This window comes from Aristolochia californica, unplaced genomic scaffold (assembly GCF_029961685.1).
Source record: "Aristolochia californica isolate CCGP_79_NKW_82.1479 unplaced genomic scaffold, dmAriCali1.0.hap1 SCAF_11, whole genome shotgun sequence".
In the NCBI taxonomy this organism is placed as follows: domain Eukaryota; kingdom Viridiplantae; phylum Streptophyta; class Magnoliopsida; order Piperales; family Aristolochiaceae; genus Aristolochia; species Aristolochia californica.
Window position 1 is genome coordinate 2,503,136 of NW_027181782.1, and position 21,806 is coordinate 2,524,941.

Sequence of the window (21,806 nt, forward strand, 5' to 3'; positions counted from 1 at the left end):
CCAAAATTAATTCTCTTTAATGCATCGCAATCAGATTTTAATCCTGTTTGAATAATACAGTTCGGACATCTTTTGGACTTATCAAACCATTCAAAATTCAATTAGATGCAAAATTAAGACCCCCAAATAATCAAGAAAAGGAAGAGGTCTACGTATCTGGAGCCTTCGGACATGTTTGTCTTGTCAATTGTCATCCTGGAAAGCAGTCTTTTCTTTTTTGGGTTGTCGTTTGTTGGATTTTCGTCTCGGGAGTCAGTGATCAGTGCGACGTGCAGCTTCTTTTTTAAAAGAAATTTCCCACTGGAGTTGCTTTAATGGAATCTGTAATCGGCCATGTCTCAACGATGTTGGAGATGGAGAAGCTCTCCCAATACGCAGTGTCCCAACGCCCGAGAGCTACACGAAGGTTGCCTGACGAGTACAGCCAGTTTGGATTTCACGACCTCAGGCGCTTCCACCCCTCCCGGCCTTCCCCACCCGGACTCCAGCTCGCAGGAAATTTACGAGGGCCGGCCCAGGACTCCGGACTCATCGGTAGTCTCGCCAAGAACTGAAGGGTGCGAATGCGATGCTTCCCGCCAGCATTTGTCTGTACGAAGACCGAATGGAATACTTGATCGACTGATCGGCGCCTGCTTTAAACCTCGGATGATCAAAATCGTCAAGAAGGGGCCAGGTTGAGCGGATTCTGGTATTCTTTATGTTTTTTTATTTTTTTTTCTCACGATTTGATTGTTTACTTTTGCCCCAGAAAATCTGATTGATGACGGACTAAATCGAAACATCAGCAGAATTAACGAAAGGAATGAACTTCACTGTTCTCTTCTGCCCACAGGCTTTCCTCCAACAGTTTAAGCTGAACCATGTACAACTGGATTCAGCTCGAGTTAGGACTCACGAAGATTATCAATTTTCTGATGCAACGCAGACTAGTACGGAAGAAGGGAGCTCTGAGGTTCTCTGTCGATGCTAATGCAGCTGTTACATCATTAAAAAGAAAATTGCCATTGATGAAAATCTTAAAAACCACCTGAAAGTTTTCCAAATCTTACGAAATAGGAGAAGGGAGTTCTGGGTTGATGTATATAAAGAGAGATTTGAGAATTGAGCGTACGCAGCAGTCAAAATGCAGCAAGAAAATTTTGGGACCTTTCCAATAACTTTCTTTAATGATTTTAAGCATTAAGGGGGGGGGGGGGGGGGGGTTAGTGCACGTGAGTCAGGACATGATCTTCATGCGCATTACGCAGTTCATATCCTGATGTCGTTAGGGGGCGCCAAAATTCATGTCATGTACATGAATATACATGAATCACGAGTTCATGTCTCAAAAGTAACGGGCGGAACTTTCCGCCCGCACGAGAGTCATGTTTCCGCCCGATTTTGAGAATCATCTACATGACTCTCGTGCGGGCTCTCTCTCGGCGAGCGGGGCTGTCTCTCGGGGGACTCTCTGCCGCACACCCTCTCTGCCGTTTCATTTCCACAGCCCTCTCTCGGTGTTGCCACAGCCCTCTCTCGTTCCGGAGCCCTCTCTCGGTGTTGCCGCAGCCCTCTCTCGTTCCGTCGCCGGCCGTCGCCGTTGCCTACTAGCCCGTCCCCGTCGCCATCGTCGTTGCCCGCCGTCGCCATCGTCGTTGCCCTTTGGCTCGCAGCTGAGGAAGATGACAATGGTTTAATTATTTTTATTTATAAATAATTATTTTTATTTATAATTAATTGTTTTTATTTATAATTAATTATTTTTATTTATTTAATATATTTATTTTACAGTTACTATATTAAAATAGTGATTTAATAGTCATAATTAAAATATTGTTAAAATAAATATTTGATAAATTATTTTTGGCATAACTATCCGATTGCTATAGTTAATTAAACCAATAGTTTTAAATTTTGTGATAATATATTAATAATTACTAATACATAAAATATGTTATGTACAAATATATAGTGTGTTAAAGTTATGATTAGATCATTTTTTTCTCTTAAATTATTCATTTTTAGGTTAAAATATATCATATGTTATTAATAAATTAATAACTCAACGTATTACTTTTGTTTTTGTTATTTATAATGTTATTTATTTATTATTTGTAATTAATCATGTAGTTATTTCATTGGCTCATGTAATTACCATATTAATGTACAATAAAATATCTAATTCAATTAATAAATATATTAGTATATTTAATTATACATTAAATAATTTATTCGTGTAGTAATAATGGTTGTTTTACCTAATTTGGGGTTTAGGATTATATTGTAATTAAGTGCACTGTAAAGGTTTAGAAATTCTCTTGTTTTTTATGTTTTTCTCATGTTGGGGCACTAACACTGGAAACTGTTTTCCAGTGCACATGAAGTCGTCAACACTAACACAAATTCTTACCTGATCTTCATGTACATGACATAACATGATCTTCATGTTGGACATGACTTGATCTTCAAGAATCCACTTTGGGACACTAACCCCCCCTAAAGTACCCAGTGATCCATAGCCTTCAGTTTTTCTGTCATGTACATTAGCTTTTCTAGGCAGTTGCTTCACCAAACCAGACTTAATCAGTTTCAGAGCCATAATAAGATAGGAGGTTTGTGAGGCAGAAAAACAATTCAGTATCATACAGGCTTCTCAAATTATGTTTATGGGCACTTAAATATACCCTGGACGATCTAGTGATCAGTCAATACTATTATTGTACAGGATTATCTGAAGCAAACAAAACTGTCTCTTCCCCATAGAGTCCCTTCTGCATACCACAAGAACTTAAGAAACAGTTGAACCTCATGCTTGTATCTCAAAAAAAAAATAGCATAAATGTGCTGCAATTTTAATTTATTCAGAGAAACAAGCTAAAACCAACCATCAATGACAATAAGCTGATTAATTTTACAGGGGTAGAAAATAGGCATCGTACTCTGGTGTTAGTGGTAAATGCTAGATCTCCTTAACCTGTTCCTTCACCTTTCACTTGATAAACATTTTCTAGACACTCCTTGGCCCTATGTACTTTCGATTGAAGGTAGAAGCTCCCATTCTTCGTGTTTCTCTCAAACAATGTATCATACTTCTGCATATTTAAGAACATAAAACAGTCAGGCTTTTAGCAGTAAAACATTGGATTAATTGAAAAGGATGTAAGACAACCAGACTTTTAACTCCAAATCAAACTTCAATTGACATATTCAGGACATGGTCATGCTTCCTCATTGGTAGCTTAAGTAAAAGAAAGGATGCCAGAGGCTTGACAAAGGAGTCCATTTTCCAGCGGGGTGACCGCTGAAATACAACATGGTCCGGCTATATTCTTGCTAATCCAGGATTTTGAGTATGATAAATACTTGGTAAAATATATTACCGTGTCGATATCCTAATAACCTATTATTCAATAAAGCTATCAAAAGTAAAATAATTAAAGAAAAGCCCAATCACAAATGTAATGTGTATGGAACTTCGTTAAACAGTAAGAGTTTGAGTTCAATATTCCAAAACAACATAAAACAAAAGTCACATGAAAGGCATCCATGATGAGTCTGGCCATAGTCAACAAAATAAACAACCACTTAAAATGATATGGATGCAGATAGTATCTCCGCGCCCTTTTACAGCCTCTTTGCTTAGAATGGACAAGTTAATAGATTACCCCTTAATAATAGTAAACACATTTAGGAGCAATAAAGTACAGAAACAAAACTGACCTTCAAGATCTCCTCCCAGGTTGACTCTTCAGTTATACCTAAAATCTGTCTCGCTTCTTGCTCTGTCATGCCTTTGCTTCCCCTTCGAATAGCATTTTGTACCGCTTCTTGAGCAACACCATTTTTTGATGCATCTGAGTTTTAAAACACATAATCACGTCAAACCATGCATATCTGTGACGCAAACGAGCTTCACACAATCCTTCACCATGAATTGAACTCACAAGAAACAGTTGAAATATATCTGATACATCTACCAATTATATTGAACATTTCAAAGACAAATTTTTAAAAAACGATTCTGCCGATTTCTATATGAACATGTTCTCCCTCCCTCCCTCTCTCGATCTCTCGAACACTGACCAAGATTCCCAAACTTCCTCTGTGTCATTGTCTTTCTGTGTAAGTGTGTGCAATATTATAGACCAACCACCTACCAAGATTCCTAAGACTTGAGGCTCCGTTCCCTCCACTTTGTATTTTTCTTCTTTTATATAAGATTCCAAATAAAACAGATAAAGTCTCTATCATCCTCTTGGAAACCACTGGTAAGTGGCCAGCACCCATGGGAAGCATCTATTGCCAGAGTCCCTTGGTTGTTTTTGGCGGTAACTCAAAAGAAAACCCAGGGCCATCCAGATCCACTCTTCTTGCTTTTTGAGGCCCTATTTGGCATTAGTTACTCTGCTGAAGCAGAATCTAGAGTTTTACTTGAGGTCCTTAAGCTATACACTTTGCTCAGCCATTGTAATTAGTTTTGGATAAAAAGAAAAAACATCACCCCCCCCCCCCCCCCCCCCCCAAAATCCCTGCTCACACTGCAAATAATGAATCTGATGTCCTAGCAAAGAAGGGAGTATGTAGCCCATCTCTAGTTATGGGTTCCTTCTTTCCCCTTACTGGCTGAGGTCCTCTTTGTATCATTTTCCTCCAACAATATAAGCCAATCAATATTTAAAAAATAAATATAAAATACATAAAAAAATGAGTTAAACATAGTCACGTTTTTAGCAAATAAAAAGTCAAATAAAGTTTTACCCCCTTTTATTTATCCTCAACTTTTAATTCAAAGTTTTTACTAGCATATAAAAAATTGGGACAGGGCAGGAAACTACCAATCTGTTTTTCAAAATCCTATATGAATTCTGTTTACTTGAATTTCAGTTACGTTGTTAACAAGTCAGTGCCTCAATGATTACTTCTAATGGTTGCTTAAATTCCAAAACTTCATCACACAGTTATGAGAAAGCTTTAGCAACGCTCACATAACAACTTTGGCAGTCCCATAAACCAGCATATATGAGACACTCATAGGCACCAGATAATTAAAGGTTTGAGGCACTTAATAGCACCATAAATATTAAAGCTATGAGGCACTTAAAGGTACCAGATAGGGGTATTTCTTCCATATCATTTTGACTTACAGCATTTTGTTGCATAATTGAAGAAGACAGTAATCAGGTGGAACTTAAAACTTACTTGCAAGTGCTTGTCGATATGCTTGAACCACAGCTCTAGCCATTATACCAGAGCCCATTATAATTAAGTTTGCAAGTATCTTTCCAGCCTGCACCAATAAGCACCACAGAGAAGGAATACTTAGATATCTAAAACATATCCATCAACTACATATGTTAACTATAGAAATTCAAAAGGTGCTTGGTACTATGACAAGAATTGGAAATAAAAAAGGAGAAACTTCCACTTGAAATGGAAGTGCAAAAAGGCTTCAGAACTATAATCATTTATGAATCCAGACGGTCAAACAACATTAAGCCATGATATTTGATATAGATCCAAAAAAATCATCAATCTTAACAAATAATGCAAATGTAGGAATATTAAGATGCAGATCTTTGAGAACTAATCACTGTCACTTAAATGGAAACTAGCAGTAAATCTACTGATAACAGAGAAATGAAGGACAGATCACATGATCTTCCTCAGTTAACCCTCTTCATACTACTAGCAAATGAGAATCTCAATAGAAAGATGATAGTACACAAATAAAACATTGCAACAACACAAGAAAACAAGCTTAGGAGTGGCATCAGCCTCCATGTGTATGTGTCTGTGGGATTGGCCCAGGCGGGAGGGGAGGAAATGTGGAGAGAAGAGGACCAGTAGATAAGGTTGGGATATTTGCACATTGGCCTAAATAGAACACCCATGAGAAAAGTTATACCAATGTGCACAATGGTCCAGAAAGGACTAGAGGAAAGCATAAAATTATATGAATGGAAGCTGCAAAAAAAACTTGAAAAGTCCATCTAATAATGGATCAAGTCTATGCCAGACTACAATATAGAATACAGATTTATGCAGCTGATATAGAAAAGGAACTACAAAATTATGAAAAAATTTCACGGTCAAAGATTTGATGCAACAAGAAAAGACAAAGGCTTCAAAGTTCTGTTTGAAAATCACCCAAACAACTATTACACAAATCAAAGAAAAATGAAGCAGACATCAAACAACACAAATGTAGCTATAGTAGAAAAAAGCACTGGGCACACATCACAGCCAAGATGACAGATGAGTTAGTAGTTCGTATAGGAGCAGAAAGAACCATGAGGTCCATGACAATAGTTTGACCAGATTTTCTCCTAACTGCCAAATGAAGCCCTTTTATTTCCTTTAGACATTGTTTTACAAAAAAGGTGAAATATGCAGGAAAAGGCAACGGAGAATAACGTTTATAAAGAATTTTTCAATTCAAACCTACCTGAACATGCTTACTACTAGGAACCCACTTATTTATTTATTTATGTTTTGAATTCCTGAAAATGATATTAAATTAAGACGAGGAAAGGACATGAACACCTGAAGGAGAGATACAAGCCAAAGACAAATAACATACATCATATGAAACAAGAAGCAAATAATACTAGAGGTAAAGTACTGCACACAACAAGTTGTTGCCTAGACACTACTTCTTGTTAATTTTCTGGCACATGGTTAGCACTTCTAGGGACATATGCCCAAGGTTCAATCAATGATCTACACAAATACTCAATCTCATAAAAATACGAATAAATCTCCAAGGAGGAGGATATTCTTTGCCAACCAAACAAACAAACAGAACCAAAATTTTCACCCAAAGACCAAGTAAAGGACAAAAGTTATTAGACATGTGGAAATGGAAAGCAACAACTTCCTACAGATAATAAACATGTCAGAACAAAGTCCTTACTGACAAAAAATAACCACCGCATACTTAACTCTCATCCTTCTCAAGAAAGAAAAAATGGGGGGGGGGGGGGGGGGGGGGGGGCGCTTTAATTTGGTTCCTGAAAATCTTCGCCAGTAGTAAACAAGTAGCACAAAAGAACCAAAAAACGCCAAGTACATTAAAAGTCAAAGAGCATATGTTAACCAAAAAGAATCAAATCTCCACCAGTGCATTCAAATCGATGCCTTATTAAAATCTTTAAAAAAAAAAAAAAAAACTGACCGAAATTTCAAGTAGAAAGAAGGCATGAGCAGGATAAAAACCAAAAAGAAAAAGAAACTACTCAACCACAAACCACTCCAGAGAGAACAACAATGAAGAAGTACCCAACAAAAATCAACTAGTACCAAACAGAAGTTACATATTGATACGACGAGAACAAAAAAAATCAAAACCATATGATTAGGAGGATAGACGGTAACGTACCATATTTAGGCCCCCTATTCCTCAGAGAATTTGATGTAGAGATCGACTTTGATCTCCCAGAAGATAATTTCCTGCTCGTGACGAATACTATCAGATTAGATTAGAAACAAATGTGCGCACAGGGAGAAAACAAAAAGAACTAAAGCTAGCAACGGCGGAGAGGCACTAATTTGCTTAACCCAAACCTCGAGCCAACTCAAACCATTCTGATAGCTGTAACAAAACTTCAATTGCCTTACGTAACAAAATGAATCTCACACGCCCGCCCCAACCCACAATCCTTTCTTTTCTCTACTCCCCTTATGGATAAAAAATCTCAACTTCCTCATTACAATAATCAAATATCAGACGGGTTATTTCTGTAAGAAGCAAATACCTGTCTCCAATCTTTCGGCAAGGCAAGGATTTCAGTTTTTCTAATCTTCGAAACAAGAGAAGAAAAGCTTTTAGGAAGGAAAGTTGACGGCAATGCGCCGTGAAGAAGGGGACAGGTCGAGACGAATGGGCGAAGTAGGTTAGAGGGCTATACAGAAGGCCTGACCGCCCTGTTTTCTAATCTTCGGAGAAAGAGAAGAAAAGCTCTTAGGAAGGAAAGATGACGGCAAGGCACCGTGAAGAAGGGGACAGGTCGAGACGAATGGGCGAAGTAGGTTAGAGGGCTATACAGAAGACCTGACCGCCCTATTTTCCAATCTTCGGAGGAAGAGAAGAAAAGCTCTTAGGAAGGAAAGACGGCACGGCGCCGCGAAGAAGGGGACAAGTCGAGACGAATGGGCGAAGAAGGTTAAGAGGGAGAAGGCCTGACCGAGCGAGGAAGAAATTCTCGTGAACGGACACGCGAACTTTGTGGGTCCACTTCAGCTTGGTTTACTACAATAGAGACGGATCGGGTTCAAAATACCAACTCGACCCTCCACGCCCCGCCCATCTTCTAGCAGTGAGAACTGGGTACTCTCAGTCTCTCGCACAGACACACTCTCAGGCCTTCCTCCCCCTCCATCTCAGACAGAGAAGGAAGCGGAGAAAGCTCTCCTGCCTGAGTACGGAAAAAAAGAAAGAAAAAGAAAAACTCCACCTCTTCTGGCCGGATTCCGGGGATGGTCAGCGTTCGGAAACCGTGACAACGATAGAGACGACGGCAAAACTCGCCGAAGCTCCCTCTCGGCAGATGCAAAGATGCTCTGCTCCCCCTATTTTCCTTCGCCGCGGCGTCTCTGTATTTTTTCTTTTACTCTTTCACTGTTTCCCTGCCTTAGTAGAGAGTCCGGTGAGGAGGATGAGAAATGTAGGAGGTCTGAGAGGAAAACCCGGGCGAGGTTTTGAACGTGGCAGAGCTTGGCAGGCCGGGTCTGTCAACCATGACACACCGCCTTTTTGGTCCCGACTCTTAAGGCCCACACAGGTCGGTCCGTTATTGTTGGAAGTTCGAGAGAGGTCAGGAATCTCCATTAGTTTCGAGGGACTAGACCATGGCCATGGCCCTGGGTGGGTACGAGTCTTGAGTGTCTGACCATGTAAATGGTTTTTTGGATATAATTTTCCCCAAATCCTCAAATACTTAGAAGGGTAATTTATCAAGGTGGTCCTTTTAGCTACTTATATGTCAATAGGTTTTAATAGGAAATAAAAAATTATGAATTTATTATTAAAAATATTTAAAATTTTAAAAAATTGAAGGACAGTGCTCTTCCCTCACCTTGGGTAAGTGAGCTTTACTTTTATATTAATAATTTTAAAATTAATTATTATATTATAAAATTAGTTAATATATTAAAACAATGATTATGTTACAACAAAGTTAATAGATTTTGTTGGTCATATTTATTATTTTAAAACAATGATTATGTTACAACGGAGAATAACCTCTTTATTTTCTTCATTTATTAGCTTAATAGTTGCTGACTGCAATGCCAATATCTTCTTACATATAGATCAAATTGATATGAATTTTCTCCTTATGAAACTAGACGTCGATACTTTTCATTCAAGTATAATATTTTTTATAACATATACTTAAAAAATTTGATAGGTTTTGAACATTATAATCTGGCCAAACTAAGTACTCTTTCTTCTTTGACAAATATGACCATTAACTCTTCCGATATTAATATATCTTTATAGAAAACTCAGATTGAGAATTGGTTTAATAGGTAAGAAAATAAATATACATATCTATCTTTTGACATATAATTATGCATATAAAGTATCGTTCTTAATGGCATAAACGCCTTAAAATTTGAAGTTTTCTACTACTATTCGAACCTCTCTTGCAATCTAACAATTTTTCTTTGCAGAAAACTCCGACTGACAAAATTATTTTTGAGGAAAAGTAGACTCAAATACTTTTTCATAAATATATAATTTAGAAATATGAAAAGTTCAGTATAGAGGTGTGAACACCAAGAAAACAACAAGTACTGGGACATGAAATAAAAAATATAGAATACAAACTTAAACTACTAGAGATGATAGATCATAAAAGGATCACATTATCTCTGTGGGTTGACCGAGTCAACTTACAAAACCCACTCTTATACAATTTTTGGAAAAAGAAAAAAACTTTATTGACTTGTTATAATTTGAGTACAATGAACCTCCATTTATAACAAAAGGAATAAGTAGAATCCAATTACAATTAAATTACCCTTATCCCAGTTACACCCAAAGTTAAACACTAAAAGATTAAGTCCTAAAACATTTGAATAACTAAACATAATTAGAAGACTAACATAACTAAAACACGTTTAACTGAGACTCTTCTATGAAACATCCTCCTGTGAAACTCATGTAAGACTCCACCATATTAATTTTGGTGTTGTGAGACTTCTTATTGTGAGAGTCATGTAAGACTCTTTTATATCTGTTCTTCAACATTTGACCCAGCTATTTGAGTGTTGAATTTGTCATTTGGGTGTGTTTTTCCTACTTATTTTTCTTTTCTCATGGAGGACCTATGTAGAATATGCTACATTTGTTTCTCTGGTTCTGGTATGAACTTTCACAACAAGTATCCATCTAAAGCTAATAAAGTAAAGGAACACCGAAATTTTGAGAAAGAAGGCATATCTTGTAAAGGTGTTGGGATTCCTTCTAATTCCAAGAAGAAGAATAAGAGCTCACGATGCCAAAATCAATGAACATCTACAAGTGTCTCCCATACTTCAGATGGCGTAGTTTTGTCACAAACATAGTCAATATGTTCCTTATAGATTTATGGTATTAGTGCAAAGAGATTTTTCTCGCACTTGTTCTTGAACTTTTTATGCGGTTCAATATTCTCCAAAGTGTCGACTGGAATTTTTTAGTCAACTCCAGCCACAAGATACCATAGATCTTCAACTTGAAGATAAGATTCTATATACATAGGCTAGTATTGGTAATTTTTACCAACAAGCTTCTCTATCCCAAATGGAGTAGGATTTCTACTACTTGAATCCATAATAATAGCAAAAGTTGATAATACTAGTCGATTTCTCAACTAGTATTCCTCTCAGGTTTTCAAAGAGAGTGAGTGTTATGGTCCTAGGTTAAGTACCTATGTCTTCCGCTCCTAACAGGCTGGTCTTTTGGATAGTATTGGCTAGTTGCGTAACATTTGGTATCAAAGCAGGCGCTCACGTCGCAAGTTTGAATCCCGACATGAGCAAACTTAGCGGAGGGGGCGACCTAGAGGCTGGATTAAAATTACTAGTAGGGTCACAAAAGGTGGGTCGGGCCAGTGTTGCTAGAGGTTGGATTAAAATTACTGGTCGGGTCACAAATGGTGGGTTGGGCCATTATCGCTAGAGGCTCAATTAAAATTATTGGTAGGGTCACAAAAAGGTGGGTCAGGCCAGTGTCGCTGGAGTGGGCCGTCGCAAGTGAGCCACCGTGGACGTCGGCTCGTGAAGGTGGGTGTGATGTTATGATCTTGGGTTAAGTACTTATGTCTTCCGCTCCTAACAAGCTAGTCTTTTGGGTAGTATTGGCTAGGTACTTAACAGTGAGAGCATAAATATTGCTTGTAACATGGTTCTGATACCATGTGAACAAAAGAGATAAAAACACAATGCGGTAAAAGATAGAGAACAAAGAGAAGACTAATAGTTTATTCCTTTTACTATTATATAAATTACAATGACTAAACTAAGGGAAAAAATGTGTAGACGTCCAAAAGTGGTGGAACTACTTCATAAAAAATATGATACAAAGACAACCCAATTCTGCTAGGTCAATCTAAGTTATACTAACTTTAAAAAAATAAAAAAAATAAAAAAAATATCTTCATTTGACCAAGTCAGCCATTTAAGATGCATTATTGATCATGCCCTAATTGATCGATCAACTATTTTTTGGATTGATTGACCATTCTTGGGATGATGGATCAACCCCCTTTACTTGATGGATCAATATTGACATTGAGGGTTTTTAAAGTCATTCGGGCTTCATTTCTATCTTTTGAAATCATTTCTAATCATAGTTTTAAACCCTCAAATTCTTCCTTGGCCTTAGCCTAAAATCTGTGGTTTTAGTGTGATCCTTGGTGGATTTGGTTCTCCAAAGTGCCCAAACACTTTCTCTACCATTTTTCATCATGGGTAAACTCTTATCTTCAGTTTATCCTTCATCTTTTGTGATTTTCCAACCTTAAATTTACCATGGTGAGGACCAAGCTGAATACATGATATGAATTATAGAGTGACCCTCCCCAAAATCCCAATTGGAAGGAGCATGTTCAAACAAAGGTTTCAGGAAGCAGATATATGGAATTGTTTGCTAAATGTAGCATAGTGGTGCCTTAGACATTGAATTTGTGCTTTTGTCGAAGGGATTTCCCTCAATTTGAGGAGATTTTCAGTCCATTTGAGCACATTCTCAACATAGATGAGGAAAATTTTCTAAATATGTTAGAAGTTTTCTACTCCAACCTCAACCTTGTGGAAGCAGAAGGAAAGGAATTTGTCATTCAACTCTTATGTCAAGAGAGTGATATCTCAATGACAATGAGTGAGCTCAACTCACTCCTAGAGACACCGACTGAGACAATACGTAAAAGAGAAATGACCAATGGATCGTGAGAATAGTTATCCTCAAAAGATTCAAAATGTAATTTATGAGTTTTACGGACAACAAGTCAAAAGCTCATACGAGATTCACATCAAGGACATAAGTGCATCGTTGATTTTATGCATGGAGATAGTGACGTATTTCCTCAACTGACACAAGGGTACCTTCTCACTCAAAAATCATTTTCAAGTGTATTATCCTAATCTTATGCATTTGCAAGAGAAAATTTATTTTCCGCTCAAATTTCTTCAAACCTCTTGCATTCACTTGGCATTCTTTGATCTCTGAACTCAAAAATCATTTCATCTTTGTGCCTAAAATACTATAAGCTTGGAGACACTCTAGGAGGGGATATCTCTCTGTTTAAGTTTTCTATTTCCTATTGGTATTTTCACTTTCAAACAAAGAGGTTTTTCTAGAGCCATTAAGTCTAGAAGGGAAATTGTCCATTATAGCTAGAATCTAATTGTATTCAATCTCTTTAGGAGAAATTTGGGTTGTGTAATATTGTATTACACTTGACTTAAAGAGAGCTAAAATCTCTTTACGTATAATTTCAGCTAATAGAACTTCTTAGTGAAATTTTCTCGAGCACAGGTTAATTACCACTAGGGGAACAATGAAAACAAAAAATATTTGCCTCCTTGTGGTGTGTGCTTTTTTACTTGAGTTCCTTAATTTATCTTGCATATCCAATACTCAAAATTTTATCCTATATTTTTAACCGTTGAGAAGTCACCTAGCCCAAAAGAAAGAAGCATGACCAAGAAAAAAGCATGAAAAGAATCCTTGTAGTTATTTGATTAGGCAACACAAGGAAACTTGAAAAGGGAATCAGAAGGGTAAAGTGCTGAAACCCAGTGACAAGAACCGAGCGAAGAGGATGGAGGAACAAAAAGAAAAAAGAATGAAAAGAGATGACAATAAACTTGATTCAAAACATCAACAACCAAATTACTTGCTAATCAATACATACTAAATGTCATACACATAATGCTATGACATTCTAGGATCAAATCTATTTGGCTCAAAATGATGAACAAATAAGTGGTGTTAAAGTCAAATGATTTATGGTTCATAACTTTGATTGACCTATCTCACTCATTGCAGTTTCCATTGCATTCACAATTGATAACCACAACTTCTAGACTTTCTTTTTCTACCATCAAAGATAGCTTATATATTGGATATAGCAGATTATGCATGTGTTTCGTAGTCAGACAAATGCAATTATGCATGTGTTCAATAGTTGAAATATTCTATTAAAAAATAATTCTTTTAGTACACCCGCGAAGAACAACATGTGCGGTTAGTTAGCTTCTATTTGAAAGGAGAAGCTATACAATGTATTACATTCACAAGGAGGATAAAGATGAGCCAAATTAGAAGCTTGTAACCACTTTTTGTACATACTTTGAGCACAAGGAATATGAAAACCTCCATGGGGCCTCAATGAAGGGGGAAAGATCACCAAAGTTCACAACTACGGTTGCTTCATTAGTGGGTAGAGAACAGACATTGTTGTGGATAATTCTTTTAAACCTTAAATTATGGTTATGGTTAAAGCTACACACTTGGCTGGTACATCATGAAATTCATATTCAGAATGTAAACGGAAGTGCTTACGTCCAGCCATGGTGACTAGGGGTGGCATCAAGCCGAGTCGAGCCCGAACCTGCCTATGTTCGAGCCGAGCGTCGTCTCGAGCCCAAAAAATTTAACCGAGCTCGAGCCGAGCTTCGAGCCAAACTCGAGCCTCAACATGCATTTAAAAATTTTCAAAAAATATATATCAAATAAACTGTATATAAAATTATACATACATTTTACATAAAATTGGGCATGACCTCTACATAAAATTAGGCATAACCTATATATATAATACATGTATAAGATTGGGCATAACCTCTTCTTAAAATTGAGCATAATCTATGTATATAATACCTGTATAAAATTCGGCATGACCTCTACTTAAAATTGGGCATAATCAATATACATAATACCTGCATAAACACTCCATAAACACTCCATAAAATTATCTATACATTCCATAAACACTCCATGAGATTGTTTATACACTCCATAAAATAGTCTAAACACTCCATACACTGCATAACATTATAAATAAACTTCATACAATAATCAAACACAACAAAATTAAATGAAATATCACTATCAATTTACAATCACCCAAATAAAAACTATAAATCCATTATAAAATTACAAACTATAGTTGTTTCTTTTAATGCTAGAAAATAATATACGTCCCGGTATGAGCAAAATCTCCACCTCTGAAAAAAACAAAAAAATAAAATTAGTTATTGTCAGATAAAAAAATACTCTTCCACTACTAGTTACTTAATGTCATTAAAAATATTAAAATTACCATGATGAGAGAAACATGAAAAATCATGTAGTGGTAGTATTATCTCTACACTCTTCTTCTCAGGCTGTAACCATAAAAAAAATAAAAAATAAAACTAAAAAATATACTAAAAAATATCATAATAAAGAATTAATCAAAGAAATTCACCTTTTGATTTTTCTTTACACTGTGAAGAACCCGAACCCAATCACTGCCACAAATCAAAGCTTGAACTGTATTTGGTGCCAAGGAAGAACGATATGAGTCTATTACTCTACCACCAGTACTAAATGTAGACTCTGAAGCTATTGTAGATATGGGAATTACAAGGATGTCTGCTGCCATCTTAGATAATACCCGAAATTCATATGATTCACTTTCCACCATTCTAAAACATCAAAATCATATTGTGAAGTTTCTTCACAACTATATACACCTTCTTCAAGATAAATTTCTAATTCTGACCTTGGTGAATTAACTACATCCTTTTGTTTCATATAACTCATTAACTTTGACCAACCTGAACTTGATGAAGGCCTACGACTTGTGGAAACACCCATAGAGCTAGTACTTGAAACAATCTTTTCATTTCTAATATCCACATTATATAAGGATACATATTCATCATAGATCTCATATAAGCATCGAACTAAATTTATATTCATTGTAGCTTCCTCCTTAGAATATATCACTGGAATACACATTTCGATCAACTTTAATTTGACCTTTGGATCCAAAACTGAAGCAACAACCATCAATAAATTGCATTCACCCCAATACTTCTCAAATTTCTCTTTCATTCTTCTAACCATTGTCCTAATGAAAACATTTTCATTTGTAGAATGAAAATCCAGAACTTCTTTTACCCTATATACCTCGCTAAGGTACAAATTAGAAGTAGGGTAGTCACTCCTAGAAATTATATTAGTAACTACATTAAAAACTTCTAGAATCTCACACACCATGTCAACTTTTTCCCATTCATCAAAACTTGGCAAACAATCATATGTTGGTTCTCTAACTTTAAATCTAGAGAATACATCTTTGAATTTTAATGCAGAAGATAACATGTCATAAGTGGAGTTCCAACGAGTTGGACAATCAATAACCAACCTCTTTTCACCAAGTTCTAATTGTTGTACAATTTCAGAAAAAGTGCGAAGTCTAGCCTCAGACAGATTTATGAATTTGACACTTTCACGCACATTATCAATGATATCCTTAATCTGAACAAGACTATCTTGGACTAATAAGTTCAAAATATGAGCACAACAACGCACATGAAACAACTTCCACCACACACTAAATTTTTTTTCCTTGAAAAATCTTGTTTCAAAACTCTGATACAAACATCATTATATGCAACATTATCAACTGAAATACTAAAAACTTTATTTTCGATCTCCCATTCTTTCAAACACTTGTAAATAGCATCTGTTATATCAACGCCACGACGAGGAGGAGGAACATGCACAAAACTCAAGACTCGTTTTTGTAGCTTCCAATTACTGTCAATAAAATGCTCAGTAATAACCATGTATTCAATTTTTTGATTTTGGGACTTCCAAAGATTCGTGGTAAGACTAATCTTGTTAATCTCTTTTAAAAAAAATTTCAATTTCTTTTTCTCTGCCTCGTACACCTCCATACACTCCTTCTTAATGGTCTTACGAGATATTTTCTCATAATTCATATTTGCCATCTTCATTACAAAATTAAATCCCTCCTCTTCTACTATCATGAATGGATGCTCATACATAAGAATCCAATGAGCAATGAGTACTCTCATTTTAGCTTGATCATATTTTCCTCCAAAATCCATAAAAGGAAGTCCAGATGGACTCTGATCAACATTAGACCCCGCTCCCACTGGTTGAAAGTTTAAGGTTTTTTATTTTCTCATTGCCACTTTTCTACTAGTGCAACGTTTCAAATGTCGACTCATATGTGTGGTCACTCCACTACTAATAGCACTCAAATTGATTTTACAATGAACACACTAAGCCTTTTTTGTACCATTAAGTGATACTTCTTTGAATTCCAACCACACATGAGACTTTTTTTTGTCTTTTTGAAGTATGGGTAGAATCACCTTCATCCTCATTTATGGTAATTTCATTTGGACCCACTTCTATGACAGAGGGTAATGACTCTGGTAGAGTTGAGTCACTATTTATGGCCACGCTAGAACTAGTGTTAATTATTGATGTCAATTGAGGAGGTGTTGACATTCTTACTTCTACAAAAAAACAAAATTACAAATTAAAAACATAAAGAAAAGAAAGTTATCCAAACAACAAAGATCCTACACATAATTTAAGATACTTGTCTATTCTTAGAGGAAGGTACATGACATTGTGACAATTGGGAACGACCCTTGTCTTTCAATGCAGCGGGGTCTCTTTGAGCCTGTAGCCCTGCACCCAATAGTTTTAGTCCAATATACCGATCCTTTTTTTATATATAAATTTAAAAACTTATAAGAGAAGGAAATAAGCACACCAACATTCTCTTCTAATATTGTGATGAAATTCAGCCTCAATACCAAGAAATTAATGATAAAAATGAAAAAAAAAATCTACACTTATAGAACCCGAAAGTGTGTTCGCCATTCAGGGATATCTCCAAAAGTCTTTCCAAGAATGAAGGAGCACTGCTAAAACGAAGCGAGAGTTATAAATTTTGTAGAGTTAGGTCGGCGACAAAAAAAAAATAGAACATTAAATAAAAATCTTACCTCCCGTCGGACCGTCGCTTTCGTCTTGTCAGCGAGGAAGAACTTCAGATAAAGAAATCGAAGAGGAAGGATAAAAATTTATTGTAAAAAAAAGAGATAATTTACATCCGTCTATATCTAACGTATCAATTCAACGAAATATGAACATTTGACAAGGTTTAGGCATCATATATTATCCCATGAGTGAATTTAAGACATCAAAGGTTCACACACAAGATCTCAATTTCCAAAAGATAGAAAAGGAACTATCAAATCACTTTTGCTAATACATCAATCCATATAACATTTTAGAACAGCAGCAGATATAAGTTCAAAGAGAATTAAGAAAGAAAGACAAAAACTAACATTTTTTGTTCTTTTTTATTATAAAGAGAAGTTGGATGCAATTAAGAAAGCTCATGATTCTATTAACTATAATAGAGTATTATTGAACAGAATGTGTTATCAACACTAACATTTTTGTTTTTGTTTACAATAAAGAGAAGTTGGATGCAATTAAGAAAGCTCCTGATTTCATTAACTATAATAGAGTATTATTGAACAGAATATGTTATCAACACCAACATTTTTTATTTACTTTGACAATAAAGAGAAGTTGGATGCAATTAAGAAAGCTCCTGATTCAATTAACTATAATAGAGTATTATTGAACAGAATATGTTATCAATACTCAAAATCATGAAATAAAATTTTATTGCTAAAATATATCAAGTAACAATTTGAATACCATTGTTGTTTATTGCTAAAATGTATGATAAACGTACAAAATTTTATAAGAGGTCAGACACCTAAAAATAAGAAGGCAAAAAAGAAACAAGATCCCAAAACATAAAAATATTTGAAATTCTAGAATAATAACTTTATTTATGAAGAACAGTGGAATTTGAGCAAAAAAAACATTGATAACCAACTATTTTTCAAACATTATAGCACTTGAGCTTAGTAAGTCATTCTAAGATATACAAAAACATAACAAATGACAAGGTGGGGGATTTTTCTCCCCCACCCTTCCTTTCCTTCTTGAATGTCATAACTCAGTATGAAGTTTCCTGGCTCTCAGCCAGCTATAATGCAATTGATGGCACACTCAAGCAAAAAATAAAAAAAAATGAAAAAAAAATTAAGAGAATAAAATAGGTCAACCTCTAGTAAGAACAGGTGTCACTGAAGCACCATTGAACTATTTGAGATGCAAACAATTGCAAGAAAAAGAGAGTATACCAAAAACTCATCTAGTGGAGGAACCTATATTACAATACCAACTGCCAGAATTTGAATGCCCCATACAGATATTTTTCCAATTAAATTTATCAATATTCTTTTTTAAGTGTCTTTCAACTAATTGTTTGCTTGTCCAGTTTACCAATTCACCAAGCTAATTCCTTCATCAAGTTTCATAATATTTACTTCCAAACTAAAAGTCACCTAAACATTGACAACCATTTTCACACTTGACTTGTAACCTTGTTTGCACTCACTACAACAGGCATATATGTATGCCTTTGCAGACACTACCTCTTGTTTTACAGTCATCCCCATAGGAAACTCAAAATCATGAAATAAAATTCATACCGGCAGTTTTCTTCCAAGGATTTCTTCCCGAGTGTACTTTGTAAGTTCAAGAAAATTGTCAACTGCAAATATTTGCAAAAAAAAAAAAAAACTGATCGTTATCTTTGCTTAGGCATAACTGCATTCTAATACAGAAATATTTCACTTACAGAAACAGAGTGTTTGCCATTCGGAAATCCAAAAAGACTTTCCAAGAAGGAAGGAGCACTGCTGAAACGAAGTGAGAGTTAGAGATTTTGTAGGGTTAGGTTGACAACGAAAAAAAAAAACAGAAGATTAAATAAAAATCTTACCTCCTTCCGTCGGACCGTCAATTTCGTCTCGTCGGCGAGGAAAAACTTTGGATGAAGAAATCGAAGAGGAAGAAGAGAAAAAAATCGCAGAGGAAGAAGAAACTGAAATCGCAAAGGAAGAAATTGAGGAATCGAAGAGGGAGAGGGAGAACGAGGGATTTGAAGACCAAATCCCCCATTTCCCCTGAATACCTGCTGACGGACAACGATTTACGCAAGAAATCATGTTGAAACGGCATGGAATTGGCAGAATGAAGTATGGGTTTCGCAGGCGGCAAGACGAAACGATGAAACGGTTTCCCCAAAAATATCCAAATCCCCCGATCCCCGAATTGCTCGTTAAATTAACGAGTCGGCTCGCGAGCCGGCGAGCTAAACCTGGCTCTGCTCGAGCTCGACTTGTTAATCTAAACGAGCCCATTTCTGAGTTCCAGGTCGGCTCGAGCTCGAAATATAACAAATCGAAATGAGCCGAAACTCGAGCGGCTCGCGAGCCAGCTCAGTTCAAAGCCACCCTTAATGGTGACCAAATTCCAGAAGTTGCCTATTCTGGGGCCAAACCCTTTCTGACTATTTACTCCAAAGGTGATAGACAATAGCGAACTTCTATTAATTTATGACCCCATTGGTAGGAATAGCGAACTTTGCCTTATTTGGTACAATCCCTTAAGTTATAGAGGCATAGAAAAATATCATTGGTCGCTCTACCATCAACACCATCACCATTAAGTTTATTTTTAATCATGATGTGTCATTTGCTCACCACCAAACTCACTAAAGTTCATACCCCATTGATGAAAGTGATAGCTCCTTCCTACCCACTTGAGGTCCCATTACTTATTTAAGCATGGCATCACATGAGCAATAAAATAATTATCCACATTAAAGCATTCTTAACTAAGCCTATTATCAAACATTCAAAAGCAATTTAGAGCCTAATATCACAACCCAATTAGTTGATTTAGCATGCAACCCTAATGGGTGACAATGCCTGATGTTTCACTTATGTTTAAATGACATGAAAATCATTAGAAGGAGAAGTTATCGGTTAATCGCTATGGGACCAACTCAAATTATTAAAATCTGACCATTGATTTGTGAAGGGATTGTTTTGACCCGAAAAAAAATTAGATTAGTTTTAAGAAAGACCAATTTTTAAGTAGAGTTTCTTAACCTAATTTGAAGAACACGTAAAACTCAAATCATGAACTTAAGCAATAGTTTGGGTGCACTACAGGGCAAGATACCATGTTATCGTGAGAAGCTTGTCATGGTATAGAATGGGTGCACTACGGTTTCTCTCGTAAGCTTCTCATGTTCGTGGGTTCTCTCCTAAAACAATTAATATAGAGTACAAAGACCGTGCGAGACCGTAATCTTAGTCAATTGGTACGACGCATGTGAGACGTTTCAGCTGTCAAAAGACGTGGCCGATTCAAACGCCGGATTTCTCACGTAAGTTGGTCAAGCGTTTCTTCTAGAAGTCTAGACGCTGCCTACCAAGACTCAATTTCCAAAGTCTAGACCGCCCCCTTTTTGGTTCGATAATTCGACTCGGTTAACCAAATAGCTATTTTACTAAACCCGACCATGAGTTGATACTGAACCAGGTCTGTTTGTAACTAATCTGGGTTTCTGCCTTTTTGGTCTTTGTTTATATTATCGAGATATTATTGAGCTTCTGATTAAGGATTTTTTGTTTTTTATATTTTTTATTTTAATAAGAAGTTATTGAATCTATTTTATTGTATTTATAGAAAAAAAATGCTCTGTCGATTATGCTTTATTAAACCCATAGATTAACAAATTTTGTTCGACATAGAATAACAAGAGGATGTTATAAATGTAGTATTGCATATGTATCTCGTAACGGGGTGAAATGTATTAGATTTCGATCGATAAACATAATATCAAGTATAAATATTTTTAAATTGTATTTTTTGTTATTAATTTTATATTTTGTGTGCATTATATAGCATTGATACTTGATAAATATTTATATTGCATATTGATTAGGGCTCTTGTATATCTCACTGAATAATACTCAAAGGATATGGGTGGCATCGGGCTGAGCCAAACTCGAACTTGCATATATTCGAGTTTGGTTTAATTTGAATACTTCGGACTTGAGCTCGAGCTCAACCTCGAGCCTAAAATTGGAATCAAGTTCAAGTTCGAATCGGGTCCGAGCTCCAACTTACATTTAAAACTATAAAAATAAAAATAAAATATTATGATGAACTTAGTACCATTGAACTACAAATTATCAGAGAAGAGTCTAAAATTTTGCAATGGAACGTACTAATGTATAATAACCAATTTAATAGATTTAAAATAAATAAAAAATACCTCCATCTATAATGTTTATTCTATTGGCAAACAATAATACTATATATTGAGGGACACAAAAGGGTAGAATGATTGATCATCTTT

At 35.9% G+C, this 21,806-nt stretch overlaps 1 protein-coding gene across 2 annotated transcripts; it reads right to left on the reverse strand.

The window, feature by feature from the left end:
* Nucleotides 1-2,770: 2,770 nt before the first annotated feature.
* On the reverse strand, nucleotides 2,771-8,622 carry LOC137944368 (mitochondrial import inner membrane translocase subunit PAM16 like 2-like). Of its 2 annotated transcripts, none has more exons than XM_068790031.1 (5): nucleotides 8,436-8,622; nucleotides 7,361-7,431; nucleotides 5,182-5,269; nucleotides 3,703-3,836; nucleotides 2,771-3,074 (listed from the first exon to the last, which is right to left on the reverse strand). In XM_068790031.1, exons 2-5 carry the CDS (start codon nucleotides 7,361-7,363, stop codon nucleotides 2,952-2,954), a joined length of 348 nt encoding a protein of 115 aa, XP_068646132.1. In that variant the 5' UTR covers nucleotides 7,364-7,431; nucleotides 8,436-8,622; the 3' UTR covers nucleotides 2,771-2,951. The 2 variants fall into 2 exon arrangements, with proteins under 2 accessions (XP_068646132.1, XP_068646131.1); XM_068790030.1 differs by lacking the exon at nucleotides 8,436-8,622 and adding an exon at nucleotides 7,737-8,422.
* Between the last annotated feature and the right edge of the window lie 13,184 nt (nucleotides 8,623-21,806).

What these genes read in the sequence shown, in the direction of transcription:
- LOC137944368 (XM_068790031.1), bottom strand. An exon ending in ATATCGACAAGCACTTGCAA is followed by an intron (nt 3,837 to 5,181) that starts GTAAGTTTTAAG and finishes TTTAAAACTCAG; the next exon opens with ATGCATCAAAAAATGGTGTT. An exon ending in CCTGGGAGGAGATCTTGAAG is followed by an intron (nt 3,075 to 3,702) that starts GTCAGTTTTGTT and finishes TTAAATATGCAG; the next exon opens with AAGTATGATACATTGTTTGA.